Source organism: Brienomyrus brachyistius, chromosome 5 (assembly GCF_023856365.1).
Source record: "Brienomyrus brachyistius isolate T26 chromosome 5, BBRACH_0.4, whole genome shotgun sequence".
Lineage (NCBI taxonomy): Eukaryota > Metazoa > Chordata > Actinopteri > Osteoglossiformes > Mormyridae > Brienomyrus > Brienomyrus brachyistius.
The window spans coordinates 24,388,312-24,407,619 of NC_064537.1; the positions used below are offsets into that span (position 1 = coordinate 24,388,312).

At 46.0% G+C, this 19,308-nt stretch overlaps 1 protein-coding gene across 2 annotated transcripts in view; it reads right to left on the reverse strand.

Moving 5' to 3' along the window:
• Positions 1–1,002: 1,002 nt before the first annotated feature.
• The window catches only part of rab11fip3 (RAB11 family interacting protein 3 (class II)), a 50,156-nt gene continuing 31,850 nt past the window's right edge, over positions 1,003–19,308 (reverse strand). The window contains exons 4-14 of one of the 2 annotated variants that reach the window (XM_049014472.1): positions 18,094–18,266; positions 12,358–12,543; positions 9,756–9,890; positions 8,705–8,740; positions 8,374–8,467; positions 7,898–8,142; positions 7,283–7,364; positions 5,983–6,120; positions 5,721–5,876; positions 5,501–5,641; positions 1,003–5,034 (exon numbers count right to left, since the gene is read on the reverse strand). In XM_049014472.1, the coding sequence (XP_048870429.1) occupies positions 4,921–5,034; positions 5,501–5,641; positions 5,721–5,876; positions 5,983–6,120; positions 7,283–7,364; positions 7,898–8,142; positions 8,374–8,467; positions 8,705–8,740; positions 9,756–9,890; positions 12,358–12,543; positions 18,094–18,266 (1,500 nt within the window). In that variant the 3' untranslated portion in view covers positions 1,003–4,920. The remainder of the gene's footprint in view (positions 5,035–5,500; positions 5,642–5,720; positions 5,877–5,982; positions 6,121–7,282; positions 7,365–7,897; positions 8,143–8,373; positions 8,468–8,704; positions 8,741–9,755; positions 9,891–12,357; positions 12,544–18,093; positions 18,267–19,308) is intronic. The other variant, XM_049014473.1, reaches the window with a different exon arrangement.

Below are 19,308 nucleotides of genomic sequence, written 5' to 3' on the forward strand. Positions count from 1 at the left end.
AACCGTGACTCTTGATGTACCACAAGGACTTGCTGTCCTGGTCACAGATGCACCGGTGAAACACACACCACCAATTTGTCATCTTTTGAACTCTGATGTGTGTCCCATGAAGTCGTGTGGATTGCAGTATTTTATTAACAGTATTTTATTTAACCTCAAACATTTTGGCTAGTGTTTCATTGTCTAACCCTTGTAGCAGTAACTGGGATAATTTACCATCATTACCCCCAAAGTCACAGTTTTTTCAGCTGCTCCGCCCTCCTCCATTTGAAGCAGCAGCTCTCACTAAGTAATTTTGCAGAACCCTGTTTTAAATCAACCAATCAAGTTACATTTTTACAAGTCTTCATTCGATGACATTCTTCACTGGGAAATATACTACTTAATGTTTGAAATTTAAATATTGGTTGTTAGAAATCAGCAATGCTCACATTTCATAACTAAATTGTTGTTCAAGGCATAAAAACATTATATATGATATCCAGCATGGTAACACACTGCTTAGCACTGTTGCCTCACACCTCTGAATGTCTGCTATGGTTGCGTGTGTGGACTTTGCGAGCTCTCCCTTTGTTGGCATGAGTTTTTTTCTAGGTGCTCCAGTGTCTCCCCCCAAGTCCAAAAACATGCTGCGCTTAATTGCGTTGGTGCCCCATCCTGGGTTGTTTTGTGCCTGTCACCTATAGGCTTTGGAGCCCCTGCAACCTTCAATAGGATGAGGGGTTACAGAAAATGGATGGATACAATACTCAAGTGTTTTTCCATTGGGTAAAATATTGTCAAACAGCAAGACACTTCAAGAATCAGCATCTAAATTGCATCTAGTGTGTGTTCCCTGCAATGAACTGGCACCTCATCCAGAATGTACTCCTACCTTGTGCCCTATCCTGGGATTGGCTCCAGCAGCCTATTATGTAGTAATAACTGTACTCACCACAAGGTGAAGGCACAACACACACACACCCCCCCACACACACACCCACAGTAACGACTAAGGAGCCATTTTCAATCTTTCTGAATATTTTTTTTCTTTTTTACAGTGATTTGGAAAGTCTATAATTCTCCAAACAATAATGATTACATCTTTCGAATTTTTTCAAAAGAAATGGTAACATACAGCAGTACACAATACTGATCTTTTAATCAATACAGTATCCTCCACAATCAGAATAAACTTCAGTTGACATTACAATCATCCGTTTTTTTTTTTATTCTTATTTTTTTCTTGTCTTTAACTTGAGCCGTTAGTGCAGCACCCGATAGTGATATCCCGCGCCTTAGAATCAACTTTCTTTGGACATTTGGAAGCTAGAGTTAGAGCAAAAGTCTTACAAAAAATAAGGATTCATATTCACATTTAAACTTCATTACAGTTAACTGACAAGCCTACACATTGGTTGTCCTACCATATTTAGACCAATAAGAGGCTGTATCTCAGAAATGGCTGTATGCACACTATTGGACCAAAAATCCAAAACCTTAGGCAGGAGGATTAGTAAGGGACCTCAAAAAAAGTGATGACAGATCAGAGGGACTACTATCTATACCAAGTGTCTCCCCTCATCGGTCAGTTTTGTGCATACCACTTTATAAGAGTGAACATATGTTGCAAAAATACCAAAATACAGAGAACAAAATACTTCAGTTTATAAGTGTGTTTCTACAATTCATCTGCTCACTGTTTAGCCTGTGACAGTGTAAACTATGCCAGATTATCTGAGAATACATGAAATTGGCTGACAAATTATAATCATGTTTGGCAATTTTCAAAACAGTAATAAGTGATTTACAGAAAGCATTTTCAAGTGCATAATCTCATTTAATGAGTTGAGGATGATATTGCAAGAAAAGACTTTTACAGGCATATAATGCAGTGTTATTTTTAACTGTATTATGCATCACAGGTTGTTCCATTAGGTTTAATAAATAACTTTAATGATGCACTACTGCCAGTGGCAGAGTGCAGTATGAAAATGCTGGCGGCGCAGCTATCATAATGTGAATAGATTTTTTCTCATTAATGGCACAGTACAACTAGCCTATTGCCTCCTATTAAACGAAGACAACAGATCACAGACTTCTTTAAATTATAATTTTAAGTCATAAAATAATGTCTGCAGGCTACCTTTCACTAGGCCCAACAGTGAGCAGTTACAAATATAAAACAAATCAGAACAGACAGAAAAGTCTTAAAAGCACTAGCTGAGCTAATTACAGTTGTGACGTCAGTGCACAATTGCTAACCCACTGGATTCTCAGAGAGTGACACTGGATGGAAAAATACGTCTACACCATGCATTTCCAACTAATTAGACAAGTTTAATTCCCCTTCACGCTGAGTATGCTAAGGTATTCATGAACAACAGTGCTGGTGTCCAGCCATGGAGAGAAACGGAAAAGCTGAATACCCATATATCTACAGATTTACGTGAGAAATAATTGGGGGGAGGGGGGGGGGAGGGGAGGGGATTCAAGGTGACACCCTATGTGAAGAGGGCTAATTCAAAGGATCATTCTCATTTTTCTTACTATAAAAATACCAACAAGTCTACAAGTTAGAAAAAGAGGAGTTTACATGTACAGTCATTTACATCCAAGGCCATGTCATGTAGCTCTGAAGATTACATAGCGAGTGTTTAGGTGCAGGAGTGAGGCTGCGCCCTCCAGCTAAGATAGGTCAATCCCTCAACAGTGCAGCCATGTCCAAAATACTATAATACATCCAAATATACAGTCCTCATTTCCTCAGTCATGGCGTGTCCATCACTGGCAACATCTCTGAGCTTCCCTGTCCAGGAAAGCGTTGATTGACTAGCGGTGACCCAATGGGGGCAGAGTTGGCGAGAAAGGAAGTGCCCGCCCATGGCGTCTGGCTGTTCCACGCCGGCGGGCATTCCACCTTCTCACGCTCGCCACCCCGATTTCCAGCTTGACGGTCAGGACTTCCCCTAGGTTTCCTTCAACATTATGATTATTGCTTTAGGACAGCCATGCGTTAGCAGAATCGGCCCCATCCCTTGCATTTCTAAGACCTGGGTCATAAGAAAGGAGAGCTGACAGATCCCAGCTGCCAACTGGTTTAACGAGGTCCCTTGTATTGATCTAGTGTATGTTGTTAAATAATTTAACACCCATACTGAGTAAGAAAACAACAGAACAGTGCACCAAGCGCTTTAAATTCATATTAATTACATCCCAGAACAAAGGAGAAAGAGGGACCTTAAGTAGAACCATACAGAATTTACCACTGCTTATATGAAAAAACATTTTCTGTTAGAGTAGCAGTAAGGAACAGACTGATCAGCTCCAGCCGCACACTAAATTCGGCAGAGCTGGAAGCCCCAGGCAGTTCCTTGAAAGTCCATGTACATCACACAGAAAGAGACGCGTCAGCTCCCAGACAGATACACCTCCAAGGGCTCCGAGGCCAGTCTGAGTGGCGACGACATAATGCACCACAGGCAGTCCTGTGTGCCATATTAAGAAGCTGCAGCACTGCAACAGGTGATGCTATTGTAGTACCTGTAAATCACCAGCTACTGCATTTAGCAGAAATCAGAGTCTGTGCGCGATCGAACTAGGAGGACGACAGGCATTTTTTCCCCCAACATGACTTTTTCCTGAATGACTAAAAATCTTCCATGTTTCCAACTGTACGACTGAATCTGGCGAATGCAAAAGTGAACTCAGTACAACTGCGCCATCTAGTGGCCAGCACTGCTGTGTGTGTCCTTGCTAAGTGAGAGGAGAGACAGCCATATGCCTCTTTCGACGGCTAGTCTCTTCGACTCGCTCCGCCGCAAGACGACAGCCATGGGGTCAAAAGCCAGCTTTCCCAAAGCCGCCAACACGCATGCGTGCGCACACACAGAAACAAAGACACACACACACACACACACACACACACACGCAGTACCCAGGATGCCAAGTGGCATCACAGCACATCACCCTCAGGGCAGGGGGAAGGGAACTGCCCCTCACTTGGGTTGACAAACTTGTCAAAACAAAACTGAAACAAAATCAAATGCTGAAGACACACAATGAACTGAATTAAAACGTAACAAAAATCCGCACTTAAAGCCTACTGTAAAAGGAAAGCCAGCTCCTTCAGGTCATGCGTTCCACCTGACCAGGTCCGCTTCGCTCGGACAGCTGCTTCTTTCATCCAGCTAGTGCATCATGCTTTTTAATGATCAGATTCCTTTTAGTGTGTTTGACAAGGTGTGATTCAGCCTCTTTAATCTGCAACCTGCAATCAGATTTTGCCTAGAATGTCTGTACAGTCATAGAAGAGTTAAGGAGACACGTTAGTTAATAAACTGCAGGCCCATCAAGGCAGAAGGCGTGTCTATGTGGAGCAAAGTGCCTTAAGGAGGACTAATGACTAAAGAGCAAACAAGCAACTCTATAAACTGTTAGGGAATTACTCAGTTTTAGTCCAATTATCTAGTTAAAAAGTGACACCTGGAATGACTGGCTGAAACGCTGCACTGTCTCCAAAGGCAAAGTGCAGGCAGGTGAAATTCACGGCTTCTCTTCCTAACCGTGAAGAAGGTGTGAAGCAAACTGCACCCAGAGGCGTATGTATGGCAGAGAGGAAGCAAGCCCCGGTCCCTCCAACCCTGCTGCAGGGACGTCACAGGAACCAGCACGCACTGGACGGACGGACGGACACACACACACACACACACACACACACACACACACACACACACACACACACACACGTGGTACAACCGATTCCCTCATTACCACCAAGTTCAGAAGTGTGTCCCACACCAGCAGTCATACTTCACTTGGTGAATGTGTTGACAATGTGTCAACAGTATTTTCCCTTTCTGTGCAGGATGGAGGCCCAGTGGGACACGGACAGCCCTGTCAGACTAAGGGGACTGTGGCGGGTTGAGGGTAGGATGGCTGTTACTTCACTTCCAGGATGGATGGGTTAGACTCCATGATGGCGACGATGATGCGGTCGATGTAATCCTGCAGCCTATAGTTGATCTCTTCTTGCTTCTGAATAGCCTCCATTAACTTGAGATTGGAAAACAGAAATTAACAGATTCCATAAACTAAAAAAGGATTTGAGGCTGATAGACAAAGCAGGACACATGAAATGTACATAGTATAATATCCATAATTATATGGTACACAATCTGTTAGCATTTTAAATGTAACTATGTATTCACTGCTAATTGATGAAGCAATTTATTAATATCATATTTTAAGGGCAGCATGGCAGATCATTGGGTAGTTGGAGGGTCCAATGGCGCCCCCTACTGCATGTGTGGGGTTTGTATGTTCTCTCCAAGTGCCGGTGTGCAGACACGCCAACTGCACACACTATATTCCCACATTGTTTACTTGCTTGCTTCCTGCCCAGGGACTCCGGGCTTGTGCCCTGTGCTGCCTTGGCTTCCTGTGACCTCATATCAGGAATGTGATTGGAGGATGGACGAGTGGGATGGCTAACAACTGACTCATCTTTGTTTGCCCTCACCTCATCCCTGGACACGGAGTTTATCTCTGCAGCCAGCGACTCAGAGAAGGAGGCAGAGAAGAGGTTCTTGGCCCCCTGGATACTGAGGTTGATGATCTGCCCGTTGAGCTCGTCATTTTGCTCCTTCAGGCTACGGTTTTCCTGTAGGGGGGGGGCGGGGTGGTGTCAGTTGAGTTTTGGCCTCGCAGGAGCGAGTGCAAGGGGCCGGCGAGCCGCTTACCTGCTTGAGCCTGCGGATCTCCTGCTCCAGCTCGGCCTCCCTGGTGCGGCTCTGGTACTCCTGCAGCCCGGCGCTGGGCGATCGGCCCGTCCTGGCTTCCACCTCCAGCTTGTACAGCTGCAGGTGCTCCAGCTGCTTGCGCAGGTCCTCGATCAGCTGTGTGCGACAGATGGTGCGACTCCTCACACTGGCGTCTGACACACAGACATGAAGACGCCCGCCGTCCGTCACGTGCAGCGAGGGTGGCGGGGTGACACCTCACCTCCTGTGTGCACTCCTTCTCTTTCTGGTGCTTATGACATTCGTGCGACAGCTTGTCTGACATTTTCCTCCGCGACTCCATCTCCTCGCTCAGCCTGTATGCCACGTTCTCCACCTCATCCAGCAGCTTTCTCTTCTCCTGGGGGTGGGGTGAGCCGGGGGTGAGATGGGAATGAGGTTGGCGTGCCCTTCAAATTAAACTTATTACCCGGCTCGCTGGAATTTAAAAAAACTCTCATATTAATTTATTCCGGTTTAATACACAGCAAAGTAGCAATGGATAATAAGGGCAACAAAGACCTTTAGAAAAGATTTACTGGGATACCTCAGCAACCTTAAAAAAACCTTTGCCTTTGTACCAGAGATCTAAACGAGCTGAATACTGACTCCTGTAAATCAACCAACAGCCAGTAGGGGGCACTGTTCTCACGTTTTGTCATTAGTTGCTCTTCTGCCTTGGAACCTTCTGATGTTTTGCGGTGTGAAAAATCTTGCATATCAAATTGTATTTAAACGAGATATACAGCACAGGGAACCTTGTCTATATCCCAGCCACCTTACTACTGACTTTAATAATCCTTACAATCTGATAATACAGAAAAGATGAGGAAGTATGGTAAAAGGCAGCCATCGCTACTCGCGACCTGGGGGTGTCCACTGCGCAACACGACTCAAATCCTTGGCAGGTGAACTGATGGTACATACAGTTCCTTCTTCACATAATCAATTCCATGAATCTCTACATTTTCCCCAGTAAGAAAACCATCATATAAAATGTACTGCCATTGACCACTAGAGACGAAATACATTACAAATGAAGAGCTTTCTGAAGGGCTGCCAAGAGCAGACATTAACAGGTTAACCGTGGTTAACAGTAGCGACCTTGTCGTGACCTTCAATAACCATCAGCAGAGAAGTTAGTTTCCTATTTCTTCTGCTCATATCATCATTACACCATTACCGCCTACTCTACGTAGGATCCAGTGCAGCCCCGAGGGCTCTGCAGAACTGCCTGTTTGGACTCAATTACACAGGTACTGATTTACGCACATGTTTTCTGTATCTCACTGTACATGTAGAAGCATGTGACAGAAGGCCCTTCTCCTGCAGAACAGTCGCATGACCACAAGCAGAGCTTTTACACTGCGACCCATATGAGGAGAGACAGGAATTAAAGTATCTTTGTCACCGAAAACACTTCCCCCGTGAAACGACTGCCTGAGTTTTGGGAACACTAGAGAAATAGGTGCCCCCCAGCCCTGGTATGGCGGATGCACAGGAGAGCACCCGGCAGGCCTCACCTCCTCCAGCCGCTCGATGTTGGCGCGGAGGCAGGGAACGCACGATCGCAGCTCACTGTTCTCCTCATCTAGCTGCTGCAGCCTGGAGGGGCACAGAGACACCAGCATGAAAACAGTCCCTCCCTCTCTCACACATACAAGGTGATAGCTGCTTCATAATCACTGCAGCCAATCAGCTCCTTAAACACGCCTTGTCTAAGTGAAGTAATGTCACACGAACATGAGAGATATGCATTCTGAAGTGCATTGTTACTGCATTCATAGTAGATACAGATGGCTTTCAGGCATAAATGCAATCAGTCTGACAAGGAATGGTCAGTTATAAATGGTAAATGGACTGCATTTATATAGCGCTTTTCTACTCTTACGAGTACTCAAAGCGCTTTACATTTCATGCCTCACATTCACCCATTCACACACTGGTGGTGGAGGCTGCCACGCAAGATGCCAACCTTGCCGAACAATAGCACTACCTCCTGCGCCACCATCTTCCCCAGTTCTGAGATAATCCACTGGATGGCAGTATCTTCTCACAGAGCATAAAGGTTCTAAGAGGCCTCAGAGCCAGCAGGGGCTGGCAGCAGCCTGACTGGACCATCACACGGAAACACGGACCTGGCCTGCAGATTCTCCAGCTCCATGCCTCGCTCCCGTTCCAGCTTGCATATGGCCTCCTTCTGCCGGCGCATCTCCAGCTGCAGTGACTCCTCCGCCCGTGCCTCCTGGTCCTTCAGCTGCTCCTCCAGGGCATTGGCCCTGTGCACCAGCTGCAGGTTGTCCTGCCGCAGGCGTGTGTGTACCTCAATGTTGGCGGTGGAGTCCTTCTCCAGCTCCGAGACCCGCCTCTCTAGGAACAACACCTACAGGGAGGAAGTCAGAATCCGTTACACAACCCCTCGTCACTCACAGGATCGAGTAAATGCAACACAGACATGTAAACAAAAGATAGCAGCCATACCATCGACCAACTGGAAACTTTCGTTAATAAGCACATGGTCAGCAGCACTCAGACAGTGAAATCCATTGGTGTTTCCAACAAAGGCATTACAGGCTTAAGATGAGGCAGGGGGCGGAGACTCGGTGGGCTGTACCTTGTCAGCGATGTCCGTGTCGGCCATCTCTGGGATGTCCCGGGACAGGTCGTCCATGCTGCCGGCCGCCAGGGTGCTGCTCTGGAGGAGGTGTCTGTGGGTGGGCAGGGAAGCAACACTCCCAATCACGCTTTTCACGTCACTTGTTAATGACTACCACTGCCAGCTTCAACGGAAAAGCGTACGGGACTGCCTGTGCTCCACCTCCCCGCAGCCTCCCGCTCAGATCTACAGCTCTCACTTTCTGCTGCCTCTCGGACGACGCCTGTATGTCTACATCCTTTCAAGTGTAATTTGTGGAAGATGCAGAGAGTGATGGTGAAATACCTACCTGGCTACTTTCTTGCTGGAGAGCCTCTTGCTGGTGCTGCGTTGGTGGAGGGAGAGAATGAGAAACAAGAAGAAAAATAAAAAAACAGGATGCTTCAGTCAGGAAAAGTGGAGGAGAGAGGAAACAGAAAGTGTCCCAGGACCCCTTCTGTGTCGCTCCACCCCTCCACTCTACTCCACCAAAAACAGCAAGGGGGTGGCTGGGTCAAGGGAAGGGGCTGGACCACAGGGAGCAAACGGAGGGCACACATGCACACACCCCGAAAGATGGTAAGGCACACTGTGAGCACAACAGCACCACATGCAGGGACCTGCGATCAGCCAGTGCCCTTTAAAGTGGGTGGCATCCAGTCACAGGCCACCCACATTAAAGGCAGGCCTCCTCTCTAAAGACCTATCCTCCATCCTACCTGAAATATCACTGAGCATGCACATTATTCCTCACTTTTACTCCCACCAGACAGAAATAACGACAGGGGACAACCTCTTAGCATTTATACTAACGCTAATGAGCTGTGATATTGAGAAAAAGCTGAGAGGGTAATGGAGTCTGAGCCATATCGACATATCAAATAAGGGAACTTCCTTTCAAGGGCAGAAAAGAAAGTGCTAACATTCAAGCTCTTCTTCTATTGGACAGCTTCGACGCAGCTCCTCGGAAATAACCTCACAACAATCTCTGAAGACTAAGCGCCATGAGTTTTGTTTTATTTTTAAATCGCTGCAGGGAAACGTGCTCCACTCGGACATGAACACGAACACAAGATGGAACCGCATGCCAGAGTTGTGGAACGCTCAATCTACAAATCAGCAAGTCAGCAGCTTGCTGTGACTCACTGAACAGAAGACGGCCTAATATGCATATAATTACTCACCAATTAACACTAGCAGCAAAGCAGTACAGCATGCCATTTATGTGATAACACTCCTACAAACAACTTTTGATGGATGGCAGATGGCACGGTCTTGGGTTCGAGAAGCTCAGCGAAAAGACGGATGCACACACGACAGCACAGCGGACGAAGTAAGGGGGGTGTAAAAGCGTGCGTTACCTATTCATTTCAAGATAATTCAGCCGGGTGGAGAGGTCCTCCAGGCGACTAATCTGTTTGTGACACTGGCTACAGTAAAAATCAAGAACCTCCTCCCTGAGGAAGCTCTGAAAGCTGGAAGGGAAAGGATCGGCGCTGAGGAGACCAAGAGACAAGGGGAGGAGGGCAGGGAGTGAAGGAGAGAGATACAAGAGAGGCTTAGTGTGGTTGATGATGGATTCTCGCTTTCATGAAGGCGCACAGTTTCCTGGAAGCAAGTGTACGGGGTGCCAAGGCTTGGGGGGGGGGGGGGGGGGGGGCGGGGGGGATTGGAGAATACAAAAGAACAGACTGAAGCAGATTCCACGACATTTATCAGATTTACAAAAACACAGGTCACTATGAACTCAGATTACCTGGGAAGGAAATCTAAAATAACACGCAGCCTGATTATGTAAGTGCTGTCGGTAGTCAGGGACTCTGCTGCTGTAAGAGTGTGGGTTGCAAACCTGCTGCATGAGTGTGGGATTGGACTTGCGTATAAAAAGTCATACTAATTCATTTGGCATCGCTCACAATGAAAACTGTGGAATGACTAAGTGGACTGATAAAAAAAAAAAACAACAACACACACCCCTGCAGTTTTGGAGCAGTTGGTCATTCTGCGTGTTACCCTGAATTGGCTCTTGCTGTCAGTCAGCCCCTACCATGGTACACTGCAGCACTGGGCTTCCAGTCATTGATTTTTAATAAGCAGAACTTCTGAGGGTAAATCTCATTACAGGAGTCACCCCAACAGTCCTGTGCGTTATCATGCCAGAAACACACAAAGGAACTTCAAGAGGCTTTTCAGGGAACCCACATGCCTCCCATAGCTGACGGTGCCAAGTGCCAAAAGAGCGAATGTCCTTCATTGACATGATCCCTACAATGGGCACTGCAGTGTCTGCACTGCGGAGAGGTGGGTCTGCAGTGATGGCGTTCCGGTGCTCTGGGTCTGCCTCCAGCCTTTCAGGTGGGGCTTGCTCCAAAGTGCTATCATTTTCTTGGATGGCTTTTTGCTCACTGGACACCTTACTGCCACTACCGCAGGGCTTGTTTGCTCTTTGGTACACTGCAAAGACACCAGTTAAGTACAAAGAACACGACTAAACTGGTGAAATTGAATTGGCACATTAGCCTCGAACATATGCCTGGATGGCAAAGCAGATAATGGAACCTCTTTGCTGCATTAACTTTCTTTTTCTTGAACAGACGGAGCCATTATGCTCCATGCAGTGAGAGCTTTAGCAGTAATGCTGCCTCCCAAGGAGAAGACGTTACGACTCATCCGTGCCCCAAGCTGAGAGCCCGCTGGAAGGATCGAACCCTTCAAATCAGGCACGGTACTGGTGAATCCATCCTGCACACCGCACCTTTGCATCCATTACAGGACTGGCAAAGCATGATCCATGCAGGGATACCAGGGACAAGCACTCTTAGAGTTTCTTTTCCTTTCAATATGTGTTAAGTAGAGCCCAGAGGATTTTTCCACATCCATGGCTTGAAAAAGTGGTTAAAGAACAACCTACACGGCCTACCAGAGAGGTCAGAAAGGACTGCGCAAACTTCCCATTGGCCAAGAATCCGGTGGCAGAGGGAGAAGCTTAACTGCTTAGGGGAATAAAGGCCACAGGCTGACGAGAATCCTGGCTGGAGGTCTTCAGGAGATACCTGATAATATTGTGTTGAGAATTAAGTATTAACCCAGTTGGCAAATCATGGATTTTAATTTTTAACATGCAGGGTAAAGGAGGAAAATTAAGGGAAAGCAGAGAGTGATTAGAGTGCAAAAGGACTGTGACAGTGAGTTCAGCCCCTGTGGGGGGGATGCAGGAGTGAAGCGACAAGGGGCATGGTGTCAGACGGGCAGTCAGCAAACTGTGGGACACAGACCTATCCGGGGAATGAGGCCGGGGGAGGCTCCCTCATTAATCTCTGTGACAGCGCTGGTGAGCCATTCGGCAAGGCAGGAGTAACTGTGCTACACACATTATCACAGCACCTTTGATGCAATTAGCCACCCGCTTAGTTAACACTCCTTTGAGAACCATTGCTGCTGCTCCCATGGTGCACCTCATAACAAAGTGTGTAAAGAGGAACCGTGGGGGGAAAGATAACATCTGCCTGAGAGAGTCTAAAGTCTCCAATATTCATATTATCAGCTGCTTAATGAAGCAGCAGGAAAAGACCAGACCAGCAATAAGGCGAAACAACCGAGGACCTGACACCGACTTGTGCTTCCTCCACAGGGGTAACGCTTATAAGGTCATCTGAATATACAGAGCTTTCAAAACAAGTCTCAATTGGTCAGGGGCTCCACCTATGCACATCTTTTCAGCTGGAATAATCCAATAGTTTACCAAGTTCACAAACAAAGTTTACTACAATGATTCATAGAAGGGGTAAAATCAGTAATTAATGCCTTTTTCTAGGATTATTACATTATTACTCCTTACGATACTGAAAATATCCACTGACACGAATTGCACGTCATGTCAGTACAGCTAGACATTCATAGAATGAATGAAATGGACTGCTCTGCACTGCCCCTGTACTTCAGTGCCTAAACCCTGGAGAGTACCTGGGTGAGAGGAGCAGGGTGGAGTTGCGACCCTGGCTTCCTGGGGTACATTCTCCCTCCATTCCATCGGGGGCTTCCAGGAGAAGCTCGGAGTCGTTGCTTTCCCCGAAGTCCTCAAAGTGTTCTTCCTCCCCGCTAATCACTGTTACCAGGGAGTGGTTGTTCAGCTCTGAGCACAGGGAGAGGCTGAAGAAGACAGAGTTGAATACACAAGTGATGCTCATCTCTCTAACAAGGCCAAGTCACATGTACACATCTAACCAGGTTTTACTTATGAAGCTATTAGAATTATTCAGACATAAAATGTGATTGGTCTAACTCCCAACAGAATAACAACAAACAATACACACTAAAGACACAGATACAACATTCACAAGCTGTTGGAAATACACTAAGTACATGCTGATCTTTACAACAGTGCTTCAGTTCTTTGATATTTTTGAAGTATCTAATATCAACTGCTTGCTTCAGGTCAAGACTTCATATGTCTTAGGGCAACAAATCAATGTTAAATTTATAATGCTTTAGCAATTCCGTTTTATGTTTGTAGCCTTTAAGCACCATTGTTATGCAGAGTCATCCAGTTTATTTTAAGCTTCTTCCCACAAAAAGATGCCCTGATATTTTCCCTCAGACTTTCTGCATGGGGATGCCCTCAGGAAGTTGCCTGGGGGCTGAGAACAAACTGTTATACTCGTAATGCTACCCTATATGAATTTTTTTTGCAGAAATGCATTTTTTCCCCCCCAAGATGATCTTTGGCAAACTTGAGACACCCAGCAAAAGTCTTTATAATTCTGTAACCATTCCCAGGGCATGGAATACTTTTTCAAAGGTTCAAGGAAACCTCTCTTGATCAGGGAACAATTTACTTCAGTTTTTTCCCCCAGTTTGCTATTTTCTACGCATGTTCCTCAAGACGTATCTGCAGAAGACCCAGAGTCTCACTTCTGGATGATATTCATTGCCAGAGATAAATCATCGAAAACTAAAAATGGCACTGCAGATAGCCATCAACCCTTTGTCATTTAAAAAGGGTTAAAAGATGTCACCCTGGTAAATGTTACACCATTTAGCATACTGGCATGTACATCTCATTCTCAGCATGCTAGGTCAATAGTGCATACTGCAATAACATTACCATGAAGATTTGTCATTAGCTCCTGATTATGTTGCATGAATTAACCAGCAGAGGAAACTAAATACAGAGCACGGTTTGGCCAAAGAAACCAAAATGACTGGCCACAGTGATGTCAGAACCCACAAATTTACTCCCATTGTTGCTCATAATGAGTTCTAGAACTATTCTTAATTAGATGAACCCATCTAATTACGATTAAACCTCTTTGTGTGTGAAATACAATAAGTTTCCAAAGTAGACTTAATGAACTGAGAATTTCATTTATCCTTTCCCCTCATTTTGCGATCATGGAGCTTACTGACGCATCAGGCAAACGGTATGATCTCCTAGCCACACAAGGGCAAAAAACAAAACAGGAAAGAGAGGAATTACATATAAAGAATTAATTCTCTCTGGAAATTTGGATGATTTCACCCTTTTTGTACTCTGTCGATAAATAAACTGAAAGATTAATTCCAATTTACTTGTAATGCGGATGCTGCACTACTCTATTGTGGTAAAGCGAGGGCTGAGCCAGAAGGCAAAGCTATTGATTTACCAGTTGATCAACATTCCTACCCTTACCTATGGTCATGAGCTCTGGGTAGCGACCAAAAGAATGAGATTGTGGATACAAGCAAAAAAATGAGTTTCCTCTGCAGGGTGTTTTGGCTTAACTTTAGAGATGGGGGGAGAAGCTCGAACATTCGGGAGGGGGGCAAACTAGAGGCACTGCTCCTCTGCATCGAAAGGAGCCCGTTGAGGTAGTTCGGGAATCTATCTAGGATGCCTCCTGGACACCTCCCTGGGGAGGCGTTTCAGGGATGTCCAGCTAGGAGGAGGCCCTGGGGCAGACCCAGGACACGCTGTAGAGATTCTCTCTCTCTCGGCTGGCCTAGGAACGCCATGGTATTCCCCTGGAGGGGCTGAAGGAGGTGGCTGATAAGAGAGAGGTCTGGGTATCACTGCTTAGACTGCCCCCCCACGACCCGACCCCGGATAAGTGGTAGATAATGGATGGAGATTCCAAACCCACAGATAAACACAATGAATTCCAAAAAACAGAATCTCAAAAATATATACAGAGAGGAGTGCAAAAATCAAACCTTTACTTTTCTTCACCTATACTTGCATCACACAATTTTCCTTAACAAAAACATCCTTCTTATCTTCATATTAATGTAATGAATTGTTCTGCTCACCAATAGGGTTGCATGTTCAAATCCCAGGAGGGAAGCCAATGTTCTGTAGTTTTAAGACAAAACTAACCTGAACTCAGGCAGTAAACGTCCAGCTCTGCTGCTGTGACAAGGACAACCCGTATGAACAGGAGCACTCTAAACAAATGCATATACTTTTCTATTCAGCCAGTTTTACCCTGAACAGAACTTGTGATTCACATGACTTTTTAAATAAACTGATGACCTTACAAAACAAGTATATTCTTGATTTAAAAGAAATTAAGCAAAAACTTGTGTTGCACGAGAATCTATTAATAATCCCAAACCCAGCAGATACTGTAGCAGACGACTCGTACGTATGGTAGTCATTGAAACTCCTCTCTCCTCTCTCCCTCCTGTTATCAGAGCTCTTATTAAATGCTGTAAATCCCAAATACCTGACACAACACTCACATTTCTGCAATGTAGCTCACCAAAAGAGGGAGGCGGCTGACTAAAGAGGTGCCTGAAAGCAGCCGAAAGTGAGGTTATGGAGCGGCATTGACTGACGGGTAGTGCAGTGGCTGGCGGCTGCATTGCCTTTTCCCATCTGACATCATATAGACACTCACCCCAAAATCGGACCAGCATCGATGGCCATGTCTGTGGCATGGAGAGCAGATGAGGAGGATGAACGCATTCTCCACTACTTCCCAAATGACCAGTCCCCCTCCAAGGCAAATGTCTGACTCCCAAGGCAGTCTACCACATAACGGCAACTACATACGGATCTGTCCTACCTGGGAGTCCATGCAAATCAGGCCAAGCAGAGGGGGTTAATCAGATTTGCATTTAGGTGGGGAAATAAACAGGAGCTGCTGGGGCCTGATCTGGGAAGCGACCATGATATGGGCGGGGAGATGTAATCCTGCTTATAATTCCAGGAACAAGGAAACATACACTGCAACCCCATAGTCCAAAAAAGGAGGGATGAACTGTAGAACCAAGGTGAAAAAAAAAACTAATTTAATATACAGGCACTGCTTGAATCTAATCTGTTACTATCCAGTTAATACGAAAGGCTGACTATGGGGAACATGTCACCATACATGACTGGGAATGGACTGAGGAATTACACCTCCTGTTCGACCACCTCCCTTCCCTTCCAATTAGGAGTGTAGTTGATTCTTTCAACTTTCCAGGTTTCTTTAAGCCACAAGGGCCCTGCGAGATATTTTTGCTCCTGTGACGTACGTAGTGACAGATGAAGCATATCAACATGACGGAGGAAAGTTAAATGTTAGCATTTTGTTTCTTTAAGTCCCACAAGAGCTGAGTATTGGGGGAGGGGATGACCTGTCATGATCTTGCTAAGTGTGGTGAGATGAGTCCTGCTGACTTCAGTCAGAGGAGAGGAAGAGGGAGAAAGCGAAGCGTGGGGGGCTGGCTGGGATTCGACCGGCATGCTGTAAATAAGCCAGGAAAAAGTGCTAACTCCACACTTCCTGCAATTCAAGGCCGCCTGAGCAGGCAGGAAATAAAAACATCTCCAGTGGTCAGAGCTAATCCGTCACTGTGCCCGGCCCACTGACTACACTGTCAGCTGATAAGCTTGTCACCCTCCTCGATTTCCCATCCTCCCCTGGTCATGGCATTTACAGAGAGCGCAGCGATTGGACAGGAATGAGACACCACTAGCCCATGGACCCTGAAAACATCCATCACCCAAGAAAAAACTTCAAAGGTCCCAATCAGGTGTTGAAAATTCATTTCCTCCTATGTGTCTGGGACTCTTTACAAAAGGCACCTGGCAGGAGACTGCTTAGTGCCTGTTAATCTTGTGCCATAAAGGACAGGCAGATGACAGCCTTGCAATCCTGCTCTTTCAGTTCCATCAGTTGTTAAATGTTATAAGCACTTCAGTGAGACAGAGACTTCACTTTAGACACATCTCATCTCCGTCCACTTTCCATAGCTGTTTAATCAAAGCAGCAACAACTGGACCCTATCCCAGAAAACACATGGAATGAACTAACGTACACCCTGGATGAGATGCCAGTTCATTCAAACACACATCTATAGCCAGGTAACCACCCACAAACCACCAGACAGGATTCACCCCACAGCCCTGGGGATGAGGCCAAAAATGAGTACATACAATACTTACAGGTGTTCAACGGCATAAACTCGTTATAGCAACAAACTGACAAACAGTGACATGTCATGACAAAAAAAGAAAATAATATCCAAACACAAACACTGGTGATCAGATATAAACCGTCAAGATCTCTTTTTTAATATTTTCAGCATTCCTGTTTAAGCACATATATTGTACAAAAGTAAAACCCATCCATCCTCCAATATTACATGACAAAACTGAACCACCAATGAACAAACATTTGCTGAGCAGCATTTCCACAATGCAAAGCCAACTGCACACCACAAAAAACCCCAGCACAAAGCAAAGTGTTCAAGGAGACGAGCGCGTGGTCTGCAGCTGTTCTTTCCCAGAAAAAACATTAATGTTAATCATCAGCGAGTAAGAATTATGGAAAGATTGGCAGCTGGGCTTTAAATTCCACGTGTCAAAAACACTTCAGACACCAATACAAGATCCTACACAATTAACAGTGGGACTTTAGAAGGTCGTTACCTTCTCTTTGCACAATCTTATCTGAAGTCTCATAAAAGGCAGGCGTAGAGTCTCAGCTGATAGGGTCCTCAGGGGACAGCCGGCACATGCTTACCTAAGGAATACCTCCACCATATGCAGTCAAAGTACTCGTGCACTCCAGTTCCCCTGCACTGGAACAATTAACCCTTCAATTTCCACTGATAGTTCAATGCGTCAATGATTAAGCTGAGCCACTCTGACACACAGTGAGCCAAAGGGATCCCATATATAAAATTATGGCATTTCATGAGGTTCCTCCCGTGGGTTTGCTGCTGCCATTCGCTGTAAACACAGCTCTGTGGGATGATACATCACCACGGCGGAGGCATTGGGACAAGGGAGGCAGTCATCAAATAAATAACCAAACCATACAAAACAATTCAAGAAAAGAAGGATTTGAAGACCAGCTGCAGTAGGACTTTAATAACCTGAATTTATCTGTCCTAAAAATGAAGGAAGTGTCAGGCCAATAATAAGAATAGAAGCACAGGTTCAAGGAGATTCGATTTGTAATGACACAGCACCTGCAGCCTAATACACAGTTATAAGGATAAAGTAGTAAATAAAAATAAAAAAATGATTAGTGTACAAAACACATTTATTTGAATTACCCAGAAAAAAATATTACTAGACTGAGATGAAAAGACAAAATCTCAGTGTATTTACATAAAGGCTTAAACAAAGACACAGAAGTGTGATTTTTTTCCATAAAGTTCAGAGAAAGTGGGAAATAAAAAAAGTCAGGATTCCCAGTGACCACTAGGCTAGGGTGGGGCACCAACCTGTTCCCAGCATCCTCGGGGTCGTGCAGTGCAGTGTCTATGGCGCTGTCCGTCTCCACCTCCTCGTGCAACTCGGGGTGCACCAGCGTGCCAGTGTCCTCATCTGTGAAGGTCTCGCACTCGCTGTATGTGCTCTCCGAGCCCAGGTAGGCGCTGTCTGTCACCTCATTCTGCTACGCGAGGCACGGGGGGTGGGGTGGGGTGAAATTAATAATAATAAAAAATCACAAATAATAATAAACACACAGCAGGATTAAGCATGCTGATGAAACACTACATTACTCTCCCACGACCCTGCCTTCTTCAGACAACTGCCCCGCTGATTGGAGGCTGTGCTCATTACAAAAAGCTCAGCCCAGCTGTCCGCCGGACGGATTTTACAGCTATGCGACCTTGTGTAAAAAAACACGCCATTACACTGCCCTTAAGGAAATGGGTTTATTTGTTCCGCCTCTTATGCTAAATGTGCACATTTCAGCAGTGATTAGAGGCTGGTTTACCCTGGTGATTCACACTGATAGCGCGCACGGACACTCCGCTCTGCCTGGGGAACACAGAATAACATTGACATCAAAGCTGTGGATGGGAAAGTAATTAAATAACAGTGCGATGGGCAGCTTAGTCAGCAACTATAGCAATACTCTACAGCTATGCTGAAGGAGAGGAAGCCACTTCTGTCCCCTTTCTGGGTAAAGCACGTGGAAATCCTGCGCTCCAAACGAGCAGCTGTGGGCTGACAGAGCCCCTACCTGATGGAAGCACCCGGCACCGCTCCATTATGTGGGGGTCAGTGACAGGACGCCTCGTTACCACACTCACTGGGCTATCACAGAACCGTGAAACAGCTAAAGGGGACGAGGGAGCGAGCGACTGACGTTCGACACAAGGAGCTGCTGTTTGGACTGGGCACGTCACGTCCTGGTCTCACTGGGGCAAACAGACAGAGGGCGCTCTGGGAAAGGCGTGGACTGCAAAACAAACATGGAGCTGCGGGATATTTACTTCTTGGAGCTGCTGCATTGTGAGCTGGGGGGAGGGAGGGGAGGGAGTTGGTTCGTGGGGATGAATGAAGCAGTATTCAAAGCCAACAATGGCAGTTCTGTACCTGAGAAGGCGGCCATGCAGAGACCCTAAAGGGGAGTGCCGGGTGGATACGGCTGGGGATCAGAGGTTAGGGGAGAGCATTTTCAACAGGTCCTCCACCCAGCTACCTCC